At 46.3% G+C, this 21,704-nt stretch overlaps 2 protein-coding genes and 1 long non-coding RNA gene across 4 annotated transcripts; all 3 read left to right on the top strand.

Moving 5' to 3' along the window:
- The first annotated feature begins 235 nt into the window (after positions 1–235).
- On the top strand, positions 236–9,150 carry LOC117866563 (uncharacterized). Of its 2 annotated transcripts, none has more exons than XR_004642938.2 (6): positions 236–876; positions 977–1,057; positions 2,029–2,118; positions 3,036–3,161; positions 7,788–7,913; positions 8,921–9,150. It is a non-coding gene; the product is annotated as an uncharacterized lncRNA (long non-coding RNA). The 2 variants fall into 2 exon arrangements; XR_011899068.1 differs by having other exon boundaries at positions 238–876; positions 977–1,027.
- Positions 9,151–13,520: 4,370 nt separating this feature from the next.
- Positions 13,521–15,655, top strand: LOC117866171 (tryptamine 5-hydroxylase). The gene is made up of 2 exons (XM_034750320.2): positions 13,521–14,761; positions 14,889–15,655. The coding sequence occupies exons 1-2, from the start codon at positions 13,850–13,852 to the stop codon at positions 15,543–15,545; spliced, it is 1,569 nt and encodes a 522-aa protein (XP_034606211.1). The 5' UTR covers positions 13,521–13,849; the 3' UTR covers positions 15,546–15,655.
- A 2,867-nt stretch (positions 15,656–18,522) lies between these two features.
- LOC117834374 (tryptophan decarboxylase 1) lies at positions 18,523–20,465 on the top strand. Its single transcript, XM_034713968.2, has one exon. The coding sequence runs from the start codon at positions 18,696–18,698 to the stop codon at positions 20,274–20,276; it is 1,581 nt and encodes a 526-aa protein (XP_034569859.1). The 5' UTR covers positions 18,523–18,695; the 3' UTR covers positions 20,277–20,465.
- The last annotated feature ends 1,239 nt before the right edge of the window (positions 20,466–21,704 follow it).

Here is a 21,704-nt window from a genome sequence, read left to right as displayed (position 1 = left end):
CCGCTCCTTGTGCAGCTCGCGCCGGCCCAGCTGAGCTCCACACCAGCCCGAGCTCCCCACCAGCCCAAGTTTCCGCATCGGCCCAAACTCCCTCCTCCGGCCAGCTAGCGCAGCAGCTCCTTCGGCCCAGCTTCGCCTTGCGCTGAGCCGGCCCAGCTCCAGCACTGGCCCAGCTCCGTTTTCTTCCTGCGCCGGCCCGCTTGCACACCCTCGCCTCCCTCTCTCTGGCCGCTGGGACCCGCTCGTCATCCCCATCCTCCGGCTCTCCTGCACGCAGGCGCGTGCCGCGCCCGACCCGGACTCCAGCTCGAGTCCGAGCTTGGTTCCCCTGCGCCCCGCGTTCGTCTCCGCCCTGGGCCCGCGTGCCAGGACCGTATATAGCCATCGCCACCTCCTTCTGCTCCCCCACCAACCCTAGCGCTGCATCTTCCCGCGCGCCGCCGAGCTTCAGTGCGCCGCCGCCGCCGCCGGTTCGATTCGGCCGGAATTGACGCCGGAAGAGCAAGCGAGCACCACCACGGGCCTCACCTCGTCGAACCGCGCTCGTTTTGCCAGTTCCCGTCGTGGGTCGAGCATCGGAGCACCGCTACGGCCTGGAGGCCGACACGTCGCTGCCGCCTGCAGGTCGAGCCGCGCTCGCGCCGCCTGAAGCCTTGCTGCTGCTCCCTGGCACTCCCGCTCGCCTTCCCCCGCAACTCCTGCGCCGCCCCAGCTCGCGTCCCTCGCCTGCAAGCCGCGCGCCCTCCACGCCCCCCTGGCCCGACCGTCGACCGCCGGCTAGGAACCGTCCCGAGCGCCGGCAACCAGAGGAACTGAAGGATGGGAGGAAGAAGAAGATAAGGCGCCGGTTTTGCATTAAGACCCCTGAAGAATCCTGTAATCTTTGTGCTCTTTTCTTTGTGTCTTGCACCTTTCACAGAAAGCCCTCAAACTATCAGTTTCCTTGCAGTCTAATCCAAGCCTTGTCTTTTTGCAGATCTAACCCTGAGTTTTCAGCTTTTCGCGGGCTCTGTTCTCTGTGTCTTAGGTATCTTCTCTGGTAACCCCTGAGATCTAGGTAAATTATGCTTAGGTTCTTGCAACCTTGTTTAAACCATAGATTTTACGTTTAAGCTCCATTTAACCTCGTTCAAATTGCGCTAGGTTCATGATGACATAATTACACGTTAATGTTGATGTTTACCTTCATGCATGTCTTTAAAAATAAATTTAATATTAATTTAATTAATGCCTAATAAACATGTTTCTTCTCTAAATAAAATCTACTCAAAGTTATACACGTTTTGAACAATAAACACCAATTTGATTAATGCTTACTTCATATCCTTTTATAAATAAAAGCTAATTAGGTTATATATCGAGTTTTCATAAACTAATGTTAATTTGATTAATGCTTATCTAAATAATTTTTCCAATTAAAAGCTAACTAGAGTTCTACCTCGGTTTTCATAAGTCAAACTTAAATTGAGTAATGTTTATTCAATTTGCTTTGTAAATAAAAGATACATAGGTTATATCTCGAATTTTCATAATTAAATGTTAATTTGGCTAATATAAATACAAATGTATTTTTAATATAATTTGTTTAGTTGAACTCGAAACATAAAGTTATATGCTTAGATGCTTTTACATGCTTCTTCTAACTCAAATGTTAATTTACATAAATTGTACTTAAATATTTATAAATAAAATTGGATTAAGGCTTTACATCGTATTTCTTATGTAAATGTAAATGACTTGATTAATTCCAACTAAGGGTATTTCTCTGAAATATATTTACATTGTTTTTCTCAACCAAAAATAAATGAAGCTTGTAGCTCTTATCTTTATTTTATAATTCAAATCTCTCGCTAGCTTTATCTTTTCAACCATAGTTCTGTTCTCAGCATTTCTTGTGTTAGCGTGATCCTAGAATCGAGCCTGATGCTTTAGTACGCTCTTTTAAAGCCTTTCTTTTGTTTGGTGTATTGTTCTTAGTTGTACTTGTTTGCTTGTTTGTATGTTTGTGCCGGTGATTGCTTCAAGTAGAAGGATCGCTGTTCGAAAGCTTTGAAGATTAAGAGTTTCAAGAGAGCAAGAGCCGAAGAGCAGTAAGAAGTAACTTGTCGCTGGAGAAAGGCAAGTGTGTCCTTGTGGTTTTGTCCCAATAAATTTATTTAATCACTATTGCATATGCTTGCATTAAATTTGATGGGTCCTATTAAGGTTTGCCTAGTTTTTATTATTATTCCTTGCCAACCTAGGTTTACCTTTCTGTTGGGTAGCTATGCTTAGCTACTATACTTGGGTTATGGTGGTTCTAATGAACAACATGGTGAACTTATTCTATTTATGTTGTACCTTTTGTTAATACAAGATTACAGTGTTTAATTGGAACATGGAGCGACCACCTAGGAAAACAGTGTAGCCACAAGAACTATCATGGCTCTGGTCTTGGCTAATTAATTAGAAACTCTTGTCTGGGGTAATCTTACTCGTGAAGAAGCAAGAGGGGGGACTGAGTCGTTGCATTATCGGCCTGTGATAGGTTGTGCACGCCAGACACCGAAATCTTAGCGGGTTACCACTTACTAGTGAATCTTTGTAAAGGTCTTGTAGCGTCCCTATGCAGTCACACCTCGGAAGTGTGATGAGTGCCTGATCAACACAGCATGGTTGGGTCTAAAGTTCTTTTGAACTTTTACGCGACTTGTGGGTAAAGATGTGCGACCTCTGCAGAGTGTAAAACTGATCGATCAGCCGTGCTCACGGTTAAGAGCGGCCTGGACCCTCACATGTTTAATATACTTGAAGATGGACTTAAATCGTGGTTATGGTTGTGCCATTTGTCTATGACTTATGTTTATGTTTCTATTAATTGTGGGTTGGTATATACTTATACCTTAGTAATCAAGTGCTAATAAAATTTGACCAACTAAAAATGCTTAATGCCGTCAACCAGTTAGCCTTTCCTTGTTTGAGCCTTGCATTCATATTCTCCTCACACTTGCTGAGTACGACATGTGCTCACCCTTGCTATAACCAACGTTGCTCAGAAGAAGAAGCTGCTATGAAGTTGTTGAGAAGATGCTGAGTTCTAGGCGTACGCAACCCCTAGTCGATTGTCTGTGAAGTTTGGAGCCTCTGTTTCCGGGTTTAAGCTGTATATCTCTGATGGTTTCGTAAGTCTTTATTTGTATTCCTTTACGTGATACTATTGCTGTTATTCACTAATGATGTCACTATATGTATGAAACTTGATCCTGGCATACATATAGGTAGCACTTAGATTTTATTCTAAAACCAGGTGTGACAGTGGGGGAGAGATAGTGCGTGGCCGGTGGGGAGAGGAGGGTGGGGAGATAAGGGAGAGAGATGAGGAGTCGGAAAGAGCCGGAGAGAGCCTTTTAGTACCAGGTGAAAGCTTCACCAGGTGTTAAAGGTCCTCAAGCACAATAGTATTGGGTGGAGCCTCCACCTGGTACTAATGGGTGACCTTTAGTACCAGTTGGAGCCCCCAATCGGTACTAAAGAGGATCACGGGGGGCTCCTGGGGAACTAGCCGTTAGACCCGGTACTAATGCACACATTAGTACCGGGTCAAAAACCATCTGGTGCTAAGGGTTAGAACCAATGCTCAGATTTCGAGTAGTGAATAACCTCAACTGCCCAATGTTGGCCGCATGGACGACAAGCGTAATTTAATTAACATTTTATGTCTGTTGTCAAGGTTTATTTAGCTTACTTTCTTAATTCTTTGAGCAAGATCTGTTTTGGATTTGCAATAGAAATACAGATCTCATAGGTGAATTATCGCGACATCGGATCACCAGTGGTCTGGCTCTTTCGTTTTCGTGCTTCTGTTGCAGGTTGGGGTGGGGCGAGGTGGGAAGGAGGGTGGGGTCCATACGGGAGATTTAGTACTGGGTGGGGTTCCAATCCGGTAGGCCCCCCTTAGTATTGGGTAGAGCCTCCACCCGGTACTAAAGGCCTTAGTACCGGGTGGAGGCTCCATCCGATACTAAAGTGGGTCACGGGGTCTCCTCGGGGACTATACTTTAGGCCCAGTACTAATGCTCACATTAGTATTGGGCCAAAATATAACCGGTACCGAGACTGTGGACGAGATGTCATTTTTCTAGTAACGATACATACGGAAGCTGTAACACCCAGTGTTATTAAAAGCCTAAGAAGGTAATTTAGAGGGTAATGATGAATTTGGATGCAACGGAGGTATTATGGACCAAAGTCAAATTTGGGTCAAATTTGACCAAAGATTCAAGATTAAAAAAAAAAATTCAAAGGACTCCTACAACCAAGAGTTGGGCGACAACTTGAGAAATAGAATCTTTAATCTATGGTTAACCATTGCAGAAGTTCTTAGCCCAAGAAACACGAATTTAAATTCCCAAATTAGAACTCAAAGAGGGAAAAAGTGATTATCGAGCTATCTGCTGAGAACTGTATGGCAGAGCACCCGGGGTGTTAAAAACACTCAAGAATGGCCAAGAACAGGATATGACAAAGATTTGGGGGTTAATGAGCTTTTATGGCCAAAGTCAACTTTTGGTCAAATTTTAGCCAAAAATGCCAAATAAGAGCTTCAAATTCAGAAAAAGTTGACAAATGCATGAATTTGGACCTTATGGACATTTGGAACTCAAAGAGACCATTTGAGAAGCAAATGGACTTTAAATTGTCCAAAAATCAGAAATGGAGGATGTTACTGTTCACTAACTGGATATAGGCATAAATGCCTTTGAAAAACAGTACTAAATGGAATGAACTTTGATTCAAGAGATTTTGGAGAAATGCTATATGAGCCTTTAGTTTTATGGGCAAAATGGAACTTTCATGTCAAGCTTAGCATGATCTCCAAATTTGGCATGAAACAAATGGCATTTGAAGTGTTAAATGGGAATTCAAAGTTAAATGGAGGATTTTGGTACTGTTCTGTTGAGATTGAAGCCATTCAGTGCAATTTCAATTCAGTAAAAAGCAAGAATTAGCAGCCCGCTTCAGGACCAACTTTGGAAGGGAAAAAGAGAGATTTGGCTGTTGAGATGAATAAGATAAATGTAGAGAAATAGGTTCTCTACAACTTCTATAAAGGAAGTTTTGAGAGTTTAAGTGAAAAAAATGGAGTAAACACAACCTGAACCTTCAGCTCAGAAAAATTGACAGTTCTGTCAATACTGGAGGAATGAACAGTAACAGTCGGTTTTGGAAGCAAATTTCGAACCCTTAGAGTCAAAATCAGTAGAAACTCCAAATGTATCAAAGATAGTCACAAATATTTCCTACAACTTTGTTTAAGGGATCTGAGCAAGATTCTATTGAATTTTAGCCACGAAAATCGACCTGAAGAAAATCTGTCAAAAGGCTTAGCTGTTAAAAAGGGAAAAGAAGCAGTCAGGTTCAGAAGGAAATTCCCCTCGATTGGTTGGGAATCTGAAGGAGGTGTAATAATATGAATTGAAATTCAGCAAATTTACTACAACTTTTATAAAGGGACTTTTGAAAGAGAAGTTTGGATTTTTGTCGTAACTGGCTGTTGAAGTTTCTGACAGCAAGGTTCAAAAGGAGAAAATTCAGTTAAGTTGAAGATTCAATGTCCAGAAAAGTTCAGAGACATTTTTCACGAGGAAGGAGCGAGATTCAGCCAAAAGTGCAAATCTATGAAAGGTAGAACTTTGGATTTCCTCCAACTTTCATAAAGGGTGTTTTGGATGTGTTGCTGGCCAAAGAAAGCAAAGAATTCAAATTTCTTTGGAGGCTCAAGGTTAGAACTTCATGCTGTCCTCCAGAACAGTGCTGCTTAGCAATCTTTGGTGCAAGTTTTTGAAAAATCTAGTATGTAAGAGATGGGTTCTTATGTGCAAAATGGAACCTTTGTTGTATCTTGAACTAAGATCAGTGGAAGTTGGGCAAGATAAAGTGAGTTTGGGTAGTTAAAATAGAACCCAAAGTGGAGCAAATGGCTCGGCTGAGAGGTCTGATGAAACTGAATCGTTCTGGTTCAGTTACAGAGAGTTTTTGGCCGGACTTTGAGTTTCGAAATCTTGGTGCTAGAGTGCTCGCCTCAGTTAATGGTCAATCTATCAATTGAAGTACTTAGTTTACACTACAAGATTGTTTAAAGGAGCGTCGCGAATCGCAATGAAAATTTGGGAGTTTTTAACCTCTGAACCTTGGAAGATTTGAGTACAAGCAAGTGTTAATAGGGAAGAACAAAAAGCACAGACAGCAAGAGCCGTGCTGTCGCCGGCTCTCACGCTTGCCGGCCAGCGCGAAGGCCACGTCCGTGCCACGCCGCTTATCGCGAGCCGAGCTGGACGTCATGCACAGTGAAAAGTCGTAATGTTGCTGCTCCCGCGTCTATCCGTTTTACTCTGCCGCTTTTCACCGCCGAGAGCAGAGCTCGAGCGAGCCAGCAGCACGTCGCTGGCCGTTCTTCACGCCGCCGTTTCCTCCTCGCGAACCAGCCACCAACTACCTCTCTGACTCCACCGCGACGCCCTGCAACCGCCCGTCGTCCAGTTCGTCGCTGCCAGCCCGGGCATCGCCGCCGTACCGGTCCGCCCGTTGCCACCACCATCCTCCGGTGAGCTCTCTGTGCCGCCCGTTTCTCTTCGATGTTTGGGTCCTAGTCGCGATGCTGGGTTGTTTGGGAGCCATAGGAGGAGGCCGAAGGCCGTGTTGTGCCGTCGCCGTGCAAGGCCACGGCCGGCAGTCGGCCAAGCCGCCTGCCGCCGTGGAGAAGCCATCTCCGGCCGTCTCCCGGGGGGCCGCCGCCGCCCACGGGTGTGCCGCGGCCTGGGGATGCCTCCCTGGCCCGGCCCCGTCGCCGGCGAGCCCCCGCCGGCCTGTTGCGCCTCTGTTCTTGGCCAGGGGAGGAAGAAGCCCCTGACCAAGGGGGGGCCCGCTCGTCAGCTGCAAGAGGGGGAAAAGAGGGAGAGCCGGTGGGCCGATTTTCGGCTTGGAAAGGAAGTGGGCCGGCGGGTGAAAGGAAGGCTGTGGGCCAAATCCGCAGGCCGAGCATCGGAGGGAGAAAAGGAAAAAAAAAAGAGGTAGGCCGACCAGTGGTTAAGGAGAAGGAAGTTGGGCCGTTGGCCTGTGAGGAAGGCAGGCCGGTCGTGAGGAGGCCCGTTTAAGTTGGGCGCTCGTTGGGCCGGTACAGCAAGCCCGTGCGCCAGGGGAAAGGGAAGAGAAGCTTGGTAGGCCGGCTTTTGGGCCCAGTGCGAGTGAGATAGGTTGGGCCGGGGTTATTTAGATAAACCTTAGGTTTTCCTTTTATAGATAAAGAGTTTAAAATTCAATTTACACCATTTAATTCACAGGAAATTCTAGAAGTGCCCAAAATTAGTGAAACCAATTTTATTAGGATTTTTTTATTTTCCTTTATGCATTAAAATTCTTAAACCCTAGGAAAAATAATAAAAATTTAGGTATTTATTTAATGCCTTTTTATTTAAGGTATTTAAATAAATGCTTAAACTTTATTAAATGTATAAAACTTGAAAAATGCTTTATTATCCAAAAATCATTATTAAGTCATAGGAAATAAGTTTTAAGATTAGAAAATTCTTATAATGCTTTTAAAAATAAAAGAAAAGGTCTAAGGTAGGATTAGTAAAGGAAATAAAAATAGTGGGTTAATCTTTTCGGGTTTTTGTGTGTTGGCTTGCAACTTTATCATGATAAATTGTATATTCCTTGTTGGCTTGCAACTTTATCATGAAAGAAAGTTGTATAGTCTTTTATTCAAAATTTTTGCATTCCTAACCCCTGCATGTGTTGTGCTATAGACCCCGAAGCACCGGAAGGAGATTACCTGGAATTTTCAGAAGGATCTTCGGAGTTCGAAGAAGTATTTGAGTTGGTCCCCTGCAAGGCCAACCCGTCGGACAATACTAACTTTTTAGATGAACAAGGCAAGCCCCGGTGCATTTATACCTATCATTTTGGAGTCATTATCGCATGTGTCCAATTATTGGCTATTTGCTATTTGTATGCACTAAGTTTAGGAGTTGCTTGAAACCTATTCTTGTGTATGATCATGCCTTGCTTTAAGGACATCTTTGCCACTTGTTCAAACCCTAGAAGATAACCCAAGTCTAGAATTGCTTAGTTGCTTAAATGCTTGGTTTACCAACCTTAAGGAAAACTTTTTGAGTCATACATGTTCTTATGGAAAGATAACTTGGAGGTAGAAAAGCGAACAGAAGCTAGAGATGTAGTTCTGTCTGCCAGATTATTTTGGTTAAGGCCCGATTCGTTGTCTTAACCTTTGATCAAGTGATAAGCATCTGATCACTTACTGGGTATGGGACCAGTAAAGCCCAGTAAGTTAGTAAACTCTCCGATCGGGAATACTTCGTACCCGCGCTTGACGTGCTGGAGATTGGCAGGGGCGTAGCCTGAAACTCACATGGTGATCAGGCCAGACGTGGGGTCCCATGTGGGGGTGCGTCCCTGGGTCCGGGTAGTCTTGTTCCCAATCATTGATTTTGCTAATCGAAAGGTTGTTATGTACGACCTGGACAGTCGTATAAAGCTGGTGATCAGGGTACTCTCCTGCAGGATGTAATATGATCCGGATCGCCGCAATTCTCGGTTATGAATGCACTTGATCACTGTTGAGCATCGTAGCATAAATCCATGAATGTTATATCCTTCTGATAATGAGTGATGTATGACTTAATACCTTATTGTTGTATTTACTCTTTTCTCATCATCTAGAATGGTTAGGTAATAACTTAACCCAAATAAAAGATAAAACTAAGGCATCACTTGTAGTAAGCTTTTCGGCAAAAGTTGTATCAGCCAAGTACACCAAAAGCTATCATGTACTTCCAAAGAAAACTATTATATTGGTTAGTCGGGTAAGACTTGCTGAGTACCCCGTACTCAGGGTTATCCCTTGTGGCCATCTTTTCAGAAGCACCGCAGGAGTCCACCGAGGAGGAAGCCTCGAAGCCCTAGGGTATTGTTATGAGTCTCACAATACCCTTAGAAGAAGTTTTTAAATGTTCATCCCCACCTGAACCGTTTATGTTTTAAGTCCTAGATCTCCAACTAACACTGCACTATTAAGTTTGCTTCAAACTAAGTCTTGTAATAACTCGTACCTATTGTATGTATGTAAAAATATAATATTTGTTGATGCTATCCCATCGCGGATACTATCCTGATGTATGGCTATGAAACACAACATGGATCTTCCGAGAAGTCCTAGGGACACTCGACGGACGACCGGACTTATACTGTTTTAAGTGCGCTTCAGATAATTGCTGCGTCGGCAGCAATTAGGCGCATTTAAACCAGTTTAAGTTGGACGGTTCCGCCACAGAAACCTGCATAGGTTATGTAGTTATCTCAAATTAAATAACTTTAACTTATTGATGGTAGTTTGATACTTTCTAAATTATTGTTCGCCTTAGCTTTGTCATAAGTTAAAGTTATTTAATTTGACCAAATTGGCAAAAAACATCAATGTCTTATATCAAATTGGTTTCCTTGAGTCACCTGGGAATATATCTTGATAGTCTATTTATTTAGTACTGTAGATATTATCATATTTCTTTCTATATAAGCTTTATCAAGTTAGACGACATTGACAACGCTAAAGTGACTGGCAATTTGGAACAGAGGGAGCACGGGAGCACGTAGATGGAGATTGCCATATTTAAAAAGTACAAAAGGCACTATGCAGTTTGTAAAAATATGCCTCCTTTAAAGTGTTACCATTATATTATATACCATAATCTACTTAAAATAAGAGTTATGTACATTTTGATTTGGAGAAGGTATTTTTTCTCTGCACGATGAGAATATAATTTGCCTTTTAATTGTAAGTAAGAAGGTCTAAAACTCACGCGATGCACGGATTGATGGACTAGTAATATAAATCATACTTATCCATCCCAAATTACTATTCGTTTGACTTTACTAAATACATAATTTTTGCTATGCATGTAGATATATATTATATCTATATACGTAGCAAAAGATATGTATATAGAAAAGTTAAAATGAATAGTAATTTAGGATCGGAAGTACAAACTAATAAAGACGGCCGACCGGCCCAACTAGTACGCGTGAATTGCCGATCTTTGATGCAACGTACATGCATGCTTGTGCCAAGTCAGCGATCGTATAGACCCCACAGCTAGCCACGTGAACCACGAGACCAGCGGCGCAGCGTGGCGGTCGTGTTCTCCGACAAGGCCGTGACCCGTGAACCACGAGAGCGGCAGCGTTGGTCAGCTCCATTACTGCCCACCGGTTCTTCCAGTTAGTCAGCAAAGCCAGCGACCCTCTTCAATTCATCGCACAGCTATCACCTTGCCATGTGGAATAATTGGAGCAACGTGCCTGCGTGGTGGCGCTGTTGACTGTTGAGTGCTGACACATCGGTGTGGCCATGCATGTGTGCATCGGGGTCGGGTCCCACGTACCGGGTGCACTGATTTGAATTGACGCAAAATGAATAAAAATTAGGGATGCAAAGTTTGGTGCCAAGCTACAGTACTCTCGTGACGTGAAGTTATTGCTGGCTTGAATCATTCTTGAATTCTTGGATCTCTCTCATGGGATCTGGGTACACGTCCGGAAGCTTGGTGATGTGACGACTATGTGCTTCCTATTTAAAACTTGTTGCATTAATCAAGTAGCTGGCTCCGAAATGAGCAACATTTGTTGTCATTATCTTTTTTCATTTCATATAAATTAAAATCGTGAAATAGTTCAAAAATAAATCATCCAACTTGACCTCCGCACTATCAGCGATCCTGCATGATTTTGCAGTATGCAAGCATGCCCACCACAGATATCCATCGCCAAGAAGCTCAGTAAATAAAACCAAACATGGACCTCAATAGGAACAGAGATTAGTGAAAGCTCTAGAACAATATTTGTGATGGCAAATATTCACGCGCGTCACCAAATTTTTGTCACTGATGTGAACCACATCATTGATGTGGAAAACACTGTCACTAAAACCCATAATGTGACTAATATCCCTAATCGTGACGACGCACCTCAAGTGTTGAATCAAAAGAACAAAAGAAAAGAAAAAAAAGGTGAACATGAAATATTTTCTTACCTACACCACAAATACTAAGGTTTTAACCATTATATACATATATAAATTATCTAGAGATCAACGAGTTCTAGAGTAATACAAGGCTAGCAATCAATGGATTGATTGGAATGATTCATATGGAAAAAGAAAGTACCAACACCACATAACAGCCAACATTACCAACACATGAATTTTAGTCTAGCTTGCCTGTTTTGCTTCCCAGTTCTGACTTCTTCAGATTCGTGTAATAGATTGATGATTATCTTCATATGAATACACCCTTGGAGTTTTGAGAAGTCGAAATATTTTATATATAGTAAATTGCATCCGAAATACAAGACCCATGCAGATACGTGCAAATTAATCCAAGAACTTGTAATCTGATTAATTTAATCTGATTAATTTAATGTAAGAACTTGTCACGTCGTGTATTTATTGCATGGATCAGCCCAGCTCCACACATTTTTAATTGCACAATTAAAATTTACGAATGAAAATAGTTGTGAAACAATTTGGGATTCTAATGCACACTGATGCTTCTACAAACATTATAGAGTATATTGCATTATGTCAAAATAAATCATTAATTTTTTAGACACGTACCTATCATTCCATATTGATAAACAGCCAACAGAGCATGTCTACTTCATAACATCCAACACACTGCATTTCATCTCATTCCAAATTTATAAACAGATGCATACACCACGGGTATTTCATAATATCCAAAGTTACATTTCGTATCGATCATGTCAAACCAGCGAGCCAAGCCAAGCCGGGCCGCAACCCAGCCAGCCACTCCACTGTGGAAAAATACGCGACATAGCAGGATTTGGACTGTATATGTACAAAAGTGACAAGTTCTTGCATCGGATTAATCATATTACATGTTCTTGAACCAATTTGCACGCACCTGCAGATCTTGTAGATCTTGTACTCTGTTTGCAATTTACGCTTTTATATATGTGGAGTAATATGTATACGTATATGGAGTAGTCGACTTAACAGTGAAAACAAAGCGTTGTTTTATGAGCTGGATGTTTATAGTTGCATGTCCCAGCAGCTTAACGCCACTTGCCATGCATGTAGGTTACTCTGCACATTAACTAAACCTTCTAACAAGTGAACATGGGAAACACTAGCTTGCTAGTTGCTGGTAGCTAGCTAGCTGCCAGTACCAACATTTCCAGCTATCGAGATCACCTTGTAGTTACAGTTGTATGCAAGACACCACATTCCTCACATTCCACACTTGTTATTCAGGTGATCTATTAGATAGATATTATTGTCACAAAGGGACACACCACATGTACTAGTTTTATTCTCATACATTATCGGCATTTGATAAAAAACAATTCACAGATGTGGAGAATTGGAGCCTCGACCAGTTTCCCTACCTACGGAAGTGCGTGAGCGTGACTTACGAATATATTTTTAGCCGGCCAACCACGTTTTCGCAATCGTCAACGTCGTCTCGCCGGAATCGACTACGCTGCCCGGCGACGCCGCGTTCGCTGTCCAGAACGCTAGCCTGACAGGGTCAGTACGTCTCGAGAGGACGAACACGCCCGACAAGCATCTTGCCAAGCATACCGGTGCTCAAGGGTACATGTTCACACCCATAGCACGTGAACCATACTGCACTTAGTTCTCTCGACAAGAACTCCGTGCCCATCTGTCGTTGTCCTCCATCGCTCGCACTCGGCCAGATAATTTCATTATTGCGCTATGAAAGAAAGAATGGTTAGTCAGCAACGGCAGCGACCCTTCAATTCTTGTCACACTGCTGTCACGTACCTTGCTACTACGTGGAACTCGTGGCATCTGTGGCGCTGCTGGGTGCTGGCACATAGGCATCGGCCTTGCTACGTGAACTACTAGTAGTAGCGATGACAACACGCAAAAAGGAATAACATTTTGGGATGCTTTGATCTCTCATCGGATCTGCGTAGTACGACGTCCGGATGCTTTATTTGCGTGCTCTCAGTTTAATTACTAGACAACAATACGTAGTTAATCAAAGTATTGCCCCTGCTATTAGTGCAGTGAACCATCTGCCTCGCATGTCACCATCTGTACGGATGTTGTAGCGACACTTTTGCGGTGGGCGGCAAATCGGCAATGCATAAATGCAGGCAGCAAGCAGATGTTTCGGACGAGACATTAGGATTCAATTTTTTAGATAAAGGAATAGTTCAATATTCCGGCCGGCCTGTACATGATTTATGATCGATATGACATGGTACACACACATACATACATACATACATACATACATACATACATACATACATACATACATACATACATACATACATACATATATTAACGAACTAACCAAAACCTCTCCGGTGGGTTTTAGAACCCAATCAAGTCTGTTTTTCGAACCGTACTAATTTTCGGCGTCATCAACAATGAAATTGGCATGGGTTTAGTGACAGCTCTAGAATTTCTAGTTCAATTATGACAACAAAATTTTCTAACGTGTCTAGCGACAACAAAAGTTTCTAACGAGTCTAGTGACGACATTTTGCATTGGTCAGTTCATGGGGAATTGAAACGTGTCGAATCATACTGGACTACATACCATGGAAGTTTCTTGATGCATTTTGTGATCGTCTTATAGCACCACATATTTTCTCTTTGTGACCTGTCACGATTATATTCCAGCCAAGTCAGATTTTCTATAACTCCCTCACACTCTCCTCGTGTAAGCTCACAATCTCCGAGCAGCAAATCTAGCACACTAGCAAGACGGAGAGCTCAGAGCCATTGAGGCCGGCCATGGAGGAGCTTATTAGGCTTGTGTTGCCAGTTTCCGTCCTTGTCTTGGTCTCCGCTGTGTATCTCTACTTCACGGTCCTGGGCAACCGCTCCCGGCAGCGGATGCCGCCTGCGCCGCCGGGGTGGCCGGTGATCGGGCATCTGCACCTGCTCTCCGGCATGCCCCACCACACGCTCGCCGAGCTAGCCAAGGCCATGCGCGCGCCGCTGCTCCGGCTGCAGCTCGGCAGCGTCCGGGCCGTGGTGATCTCCAAGCCGGAGCTGGCGCGGGCTGCGCTCACGACCAACGACGCCGCGCTGGCGTCGCGGCCGCACCTCCTGTCGGGGCAGTTCCTCTCCTTCGGGTGCTCCGACGTCACGTTCGGGCCGGCGGGGCCGTACCACCGCATGGCGCGGCGGGTGGTCGTGTCGGAGCTCCTCTCCCCGCGCCGCGTCGCGACGTACGGCAGGGTCCGGGTCGGCGAGCTCCGGCGTCTCCTCGCGCGCCTAACCAGGAGCGCCTCCTCGCCGGCGGCGGTGCCCGTCGACCTCAGCGAGTGCTTCCTCCACCTCGCCAACGACGTGCTCTGCCGCGTCGCGTTCGGGCGCCGCTTCGCCCACGGCAAGGGGGACAAGCTCGGCGCGGTACTCGTCGAGGCGCAGGACCTCTTCGCCGGGTTCACCGTCGGCGACTTCTTCCCGGAGCTCGAGCCCTTCGCCAGCACCGTCACAGGCCTCCGCCGCCGCCTCAAGAACTGCCTCGCCAACCTCCGCGAGGTCTGCGACGAGATCATCGACAACCACATCAGCGGCAAGCGCCAGCGCGTCCCCGGCGACCGCGACGAGGACTTCGTCGACGTCCTCCTCCGCGTCCAGAAGTCGCAGGACCTCGAGGTTCCCCTGACCGACGACAACATCAAGGCCCTTGTACTGGTCAGTGCATGCTGCCTCCATTACAAATGCATGCAAACATTCATGAAAACTTGGAAAGGATTTGTTTGAACACGAACTTAATTAGATTTTACAAGATTTATTTATTCACTACGAGTCATCCGTGCAGGACATGTTCATCGCCGGCACGGACACGTCATCCGCGACGCTGGAGTGGGTGATGACCGAGCTGGTGCGGCACCCATGGATCCTCAAGAAGGCGCAAGACGAGGTGCGGCGAGTCGTCGGCGACCGGGGCGCCGTGGAGGAGTCGGACCTCGGCGAGCTCCACTACATGCGCGCCGTGATCAAGGAGACCTTCCGCCTCCACCCGGTGGTGCCGCTGCTGGTGCCGCGGGAGTCCGTGGCTCCCAGCAAGCTCGGCGGCTACGACATCCCGGCCGGGACGCGCGTGTTCATCAACACCTTCGCCATGGGCCAGGACCCGGAGATCTGGGACAAACCGACGGAGTTCTCGCCGGAGCGGTTCGACAACGGCGGCGGCGACATCGACCTCAAGGACCCGGACTTCAGGCTGCTGCCCTTCGGCGGCGGCCGGAGGGGGTGCCCCGGGTACTCGTTCGCGCTGGCCACAGTGCAGCTCACCCTCGCGAGCCTGCTGTACCACTTCGACTGGGCGCTGCCGGCCGGCGTTCGTGCCGACGACGTCAACCTCGACGAGGTCTTCGGGCTCGCCACCAGGAAGAAGGAGCCGCTGTTCGTCGTCGTCAGGAACAACGAGCAGTACGAGTTTAAGGGGGAGGAGTTGAACGAGGTCCAAGACTAGCTAGCTAACAAATTGCGATCATTAAGCTACCATTTCAAGAGCTCATGTCCAAGAATAAGATGTATCTGTTCACATTGTCAATAAACGCCAGCCTTCATAATTGAGCATTAGGGTCACTGTTTCCATCCTCCCAGTCCTGGGTTTCCGTTCGCTGTCACGGTATAATAAAAATATTGTTTTTGACAAAAATATGATAAAAATATTGAGAAGACTAGATGCAGATGCGCAAAGTGGATTTCTTGTATCTCATGAAGTTGTTAGAACAGTGGGAATTAAACATTCTATCAAGGTTCCTTCTTGCTTGCCAACCTTGTCTTTGTGGTTGGAGAAAACATCCACAACAAAGGAAATCAATTACTTGTCGCGCTTTTTTACCGGGACTAAAGAGGGACAATAAAGGATCCCCTTTTATCTCGAATAGTTAGTCCGGATTGGATTTTTAGGATCTATCACCCTATCCAACCGGGACTAAAGATGGATTTTCCACCAGTGTGAGACGCATAGCTCAAGCTAAAGTTTCATCTAAACATATGTCAAGTACACATGTGTATTCAACGCAAATAGAAAAACTATGGATGAGGAAGAAAGGGCATATAGAGTAAAAAGTCAATCACAACCCGATAAACACGAGTACATATATGAGCCTTGAGTTAGAATATGAGCAATGGCAACGAGCAAATCTAAATAATTTTGGTTAGCTGTTGTCCTTACAGTTAATCAAAAGTTTCCAACTATTGTGTATTGTAAAATTACTAGCCGGTGTAGGAGCAAAAGTTGATAGAGATTAATTACTCACACCATTCAAATTGTATGCTATTTTGTTTCTTTTTTCTAAATATATGATTTTTACTATGCGAATGCACCTAGATACACGTTATGTCTGAACACATATCAAAATATGTGTATCTAGAAAACCAAAACGACTTATAATTTGGAATGGAAAGAGTACAATACATATTATATTAGCTATAGAAGGAAAAGAAAAGATACCTACCTCCTGTCATACGTGCTGCTGGCAGCTACTACTAGGTTGTTTGAGGAATCACGTCCACCCCTCATGAATATATCAATCATTTTCATATGATAAATGAGATAGTAATGGATTAATTGTGAGAAATGAGAACATCAATCACTTCCTTAGACTAAGGTTAGGTGGCTAAAGTTCAGAATCTTCTTTTAGCTGCCTAAACTTTAACAAAGGGTGTTTGGATCCACAACTAAATGCTACTCCCTCCGTTCGAAATTATAGGTCGTTTTAGCTTTTTTAGATTCATAGATATTATTATGCATCTAGACATACACTATATCTAGATGCATAATAATATCTATGAACCTAGAAAAGTCAAAACGACCTACAATTTGGAACGGAGGGAGTAGTTGTTAAAAATAGGTTACCATGCTACCCTCCATTAATTGCAGTGGGGAGTTTTACTGGGGTAGAACTGTCTTTACATATATTTAATTGAGTTTAGCAAGTTGGAACCAGCTAAAGGGCTAAATTTAGCCGGGAGATCTTTAGCTGCCAATAGGAAGACGATTGATGCAAACAGGGCCTCACAGGTATTCTGCAGCGGCATGTCCCCTCTTATATGCGGAGACAAATCAGTTCACATCTATCCATTCAGCCAGTCGTCGTCAATGCATCCTAACAACTGCATGCATTTGTGAAAATTTAACCTTCTGAAAGAGAAATGTCAGTGTCCACCTCGACACGTGATCCGCGTGGACGCACAATATAATGGGCCAAAAATTATAGTACCTGCATGGATCCAAGATCTCGGTGAAGTGGCCCAGCAATAATTAATGACGAGGTAGGTAATCAGAGGTTGGACGCCAAAGCAACCTGCCTTGCAAAACATGGATCCACACATGAGTTCTTTCTAATACATTGTGTTGTAATACGATTTTCTCAAATAGATGATTTAGTTTGTTTTCAGTTAGCAATATGTTTATAATAGTAGGCCTCATAAATTTTAGATTAACAATGAGAGGGGGGAAACGAGGTTTCTAGAAGCCCTAGCATGACGGTACCCAAAAGAAACGACTAATAGAGGATTAATACGTACAGCTAACAAAAAGAGGGGAAAAAAGATAATGCTGAAGGCGAATGTTTAATGCAACGACAAGCAGTAGCTCAGCTGGTTACACACTAATGGAGAACAGACCATCGGTCCAGGCCAAAAATACCGGGCCAAAGGACCTAATACTAATGCTAGTACTGGTCACCAGCCGCGTGCGCTAATTAGTACCGGTTGAGTTCTCCATTCGTAATTTTTACTTATTATAGAATTAATGGTATTGCTTTTTTAATGGTTGGGAACATGTGTGCCATGGACTGCAATGTGTTGATTTCGTCAATCTCAAGATGTATGGTACAGTGTCTAAGGGATGGGTAGGATTTGCGTGATGTATGTATCCGAGCATCACGTACATATGCCCATACTGCTAGCAACTTATTCAGCTCTTAATTTTATATATGCGATGGTACTTCAACTTGTATAAATGTTTTCCTATTTACTTGAGAACATGTATTTGTGACACTTCAACTTGTATGTTGAAACTGTCCAGCTGTTATAATATTGTAACTCTACTATACGTATAATGCGGTACATTCAAATTTCATATAAAAATCGGCTACAATATAATGGCTGTCCCCTGCTTCACATGCCGGCGGTCCTCTTCGAATCTGGCACACATGCACGGATCTAAACCCCGGCCCAGAAACCCTGAAACCTTACTCCCAAACCCCTGATGGGTCTAGGAACCAGGAAGTGTGACATTGTTATGATGAACAATAATGTAATATACATGCATAAAATAGTAAACAACATATAGGAACAACCCCATGTGGCATTGCCCTAGCACGCCTCTGAATTATTAGTGTACAGTTTAACGGTCCCTACTCTCTCTACGTCGCCGCGCAGCTTCCCATGCTCCCAGCTACCACACGGCCACGCTATATAAAACCACCCCGGCCATTACTCGGCATCACACAGCACAAGCACCTAGCTTACTCGAGCTTGCGAGTCTCATCATCGTCCTCGCTAGCTCGATTGGACAAGCTCATCACGCGTCCACGGTTTCGAGTTTCGGCTAGCAGCTAGGTCATTAACCATCATCATCATCATCAAACAACCAATCGATCTGAAAATGGGCAGCCTTGACAGCAACCCTGCCACCTTTGACGCGTTCGCCGCTGAGGCCGACGGCTTCCAGCCGCTCAACGCCGACGACGTCCGCTCCTACCTGCACAAGTCCGTCGACTTCATCTACGACTACTACAAGTCCGTCGAGTCCCTGCCCGTGCTCCCCGGCGTCGAGCCGGGGTACCTGCGCCGCCTGCTGCAGTGCGCGCCACCCAGCGCTGCCGCGCCGTTCGACATCGCTATGAAGGAGCTCCGGGAGGCCGTGGTGCCGGGGATGACCCACTGGGCCAGCCCCAACTTCTTCGCCTTCTTCCCGGCGACCAACAGCGCCGCGGCCATCGCCGGGGAGCTCATCGCCTCCGCGATGAACACCGTCGGGTTCACGTGGCAGGCCAACCCGGCCGCCACGGAGATGGAGGTGCTCGCGCTCGACTGGCTCGCGCAGCTCCTGCGCCTGCCGGCGAGCTTCCTCATGCACCGCACCGACGCCGGCGAGGGCCGCGGCACCGGCGGCGGCGTCATCCTCGGCACCACCAGCGAGGCAATGCTGGTCACGCTCGTCGCCGCCCGCGACGCCGCGCTGCGACGCATGGGCTCCAGCGGCGTCGCCGGGATCACGCGGCTGGTCGTCTACGCCGCCGACCAGACCCACTCCACCTTCTTCAAGGCGTGCCGCCTCACCGGCTTCGACCCGGCCAACATCAGGTCCATCCCCACCGGCGCCGACACGGACTACGGCCTCGACCCGACGAAGCTGCTTGAGGCCATGCAGGCCGACGTCGACACCGGCCTCGTGCCGACCTACGTCTGCGCCACGGTCGGCACCACGTCGACGAACGCCGTCGACCCGGTGGGCGCCATCGCTGACGTCGCCGCCCGGTTCAACGCGTGGGTCCACGTCGACGCCGCCTACGCCGGGAGCGCCTGCATCTGCCCGGAGTTCCGGCACCACCTCGACGGCGTGGAGCGCGTGGACTCCATCAGCATGAGCCCGCACAAGTGGCTGATGACGTGCCTCGACTGCACCTGCCTCTGGGTCCGCGACGCGCACCGTCTCACCGACTCCCTGGAGACCAACCCGGAGTACCTCAAGAACGGCGCGAGCGACTCGGGGGCCGTCACCGACCTCAAGGACATGCAGGTCGGCGTCGGCCGCCGCTTCCGCGGGCTCAAGCTCTGGATGGTCATGCGCACCTACGGCGCCGCCAGGCTCCAGGAGCACATCCGCAGCGACGTCGCCATGGCCAAGATGTTCGAGGAATCCGTGCGCAGCGACGACCGGTTCGAGGTCGTCGTGCCGAGGAACTTCGCGCTGGTGTGCTTCAGGATCAAGCCCCACGGCGGCGGCATGACGACGGAGGAGGACGCCGACGGGGCCAACCATGAGCTCATGGAGCGGCTGAACAGGACCGGGAAGGCGTACCTGGCTCACACGGTGGTCGGCGGTAAGTTCGTGCTGAGGTTCGCGGTGGGGTCGTCGCTGCAGGAGGAGAGGCACGTGCGAAGCGCGTGGGAGCTCATCAGGAAGACCACCGATGAGATCATGGAGGGAGAGAAGAAGTGCGTGCATGAGGATGGGTGCTGATTATTCTGACATTGTTGTTCTTGCAGATGGTACTGGAGTGTGGTGGTTGTTTTTGTTACAAGAGAAAGACGGTCGTCGAATAAACCCTTTCCGGGGGCGTTGAAGCTCTGGATTTTTCTTCATGCATCCATGTATCTCGAAATTGTATACGCATTCAATAAATAATTTCCTTTCCAGTGGATTTATTTACTTCTTGACAATATGCCTACACCACGCATAATGATAATGATAATGATAACCCATACCGGGTATATATGTACTACGTAAACCATTTCTATCACTTGTCGTGAAGACTTTTTCTATGTTAAGATCTACCTGTCCAGCAGTCTCTAGAAATAGGTTATACAGTAGTGTGCAAGCTGCATCCATACCAACCCGGGGGTCCATGCAGATCTCTAGACAACTGTATATATAGTATAGGATTGCAAGTCCTCGACAACTGCCCCGTTTGGTAAAGCTTCTCAAAGTGCTTCTCCACCGGCTTTTGGCGAAGTCCTACCAAAGGGCCAATTTCAAAACGGCTTCACCACCAAAGTCGGGGAGAAACCGCAAAACGGCTTACACTAGAGAGGAGAAGCCGAAAAAAGTGGCTTCACCGGCTTCTCCTCTCTCTCCAAGCATTAAGTGATCATAAAATTACATATATTGCCATTGAGAACCCGTTTTACCGAACGTTTTGCAAAACGGCTTCAACTTCACTAAAAAAGCCACTCCACCGAAGAAGCCGAAGCCGAAGTCGTTTTATGAGAAGCCGAAGCTCTACCAAACGGGCCAGTTGCGCACCGTTTTAGCAGCTAGCAAGTCGTGCCATGCCTGTTTAACTCCTTCAAGCCCACGTGACCATGTAGGTCTCTTTGCATTGCAGTAGGCACAGCAAGTAGCACACAATCCAGTCAAAGTCTCCATTTCTACTCTGCACTCCCTGCTTTCCTTCATCAGCGCCCCGCCCAAGCTTACATCTGACCCCTAGGAGCTCCGAACAGCTGAAACAGCTCCACCCTTCTACCGCTCCGAACAGCTGAAACAAACTGCGTGGTTACTGTAGAAGCCGGCCCTTAGGTCGATTGCTAGCTCCGCCACTGAGTGTCCGTGAAATCCGTGAAATCGCCATTCCTTTTATCCAATACAAGCGACCATGCACAATACAATGATCCTCAGTTTCGCGTCTATTGAGAACACTCTTTCTAAAAAAGCACGCACACTCACGGTACCTTTATGAACATATGCACGCAATCTTACTCTTATGAGCACCTCTGAGAGGCCAAGTGGCATATCTTGAGATTGATGAAGTCACCACATGTGTCTTTTACAGTTGAAAGATTTGTGTCATTGATTCCTCAAATAAATTCAGAAAAATACAACCATCAGTGCCAAGTTAAGGATTTGAAACTCGGTGGACATACTGATGGAGAACCAACCTTTCTTGCC

Source organism: Setaria viridis, chromosome 8 (assembly GCF_005286985.2).
Source record: "Setaria viridis chromosome 8, Setaria_viridis_v4.0, whole genome shotgun sequence".
Lineage (NCBI taxonomy): Eukaryota > Viridiplantae > Streptophyta > Magnoliopsida > Poales > Poaceae > Setaria > Setaria viridis.
Note: the sequence above shows the minus strand (reverse complement) of the source record. Positions and strands in the feature narration are given on the sequence as shown.

What these genes read in the sequence shown, in the direction of transcription:
- LOC117866171 (XM_034750320.2), top strand. Translation starts at nt 13,850, where the DNA reads ATGGAGGAGCTTATTAGGCTTGTGTTGCCAGTTTCCGTCCTTGTCTTG. An exon ending in ACATCAAGGCCCTTGTACTG is followed by an intron (nt 14,762 to 14,888) that starts GTCAGTGCATGC and finishes TCATCCGTGCAG; the next exon opens with GACATGTTCATCGCCGGCAC.
- LOC117834374 (XM_034713968.2), top strand. Translation starts at nt 18,696, where the DNA reads ATGGGCAGCCTTGACAGCAACCCTGCCACCTTTGACGCGTTCGCCGCT.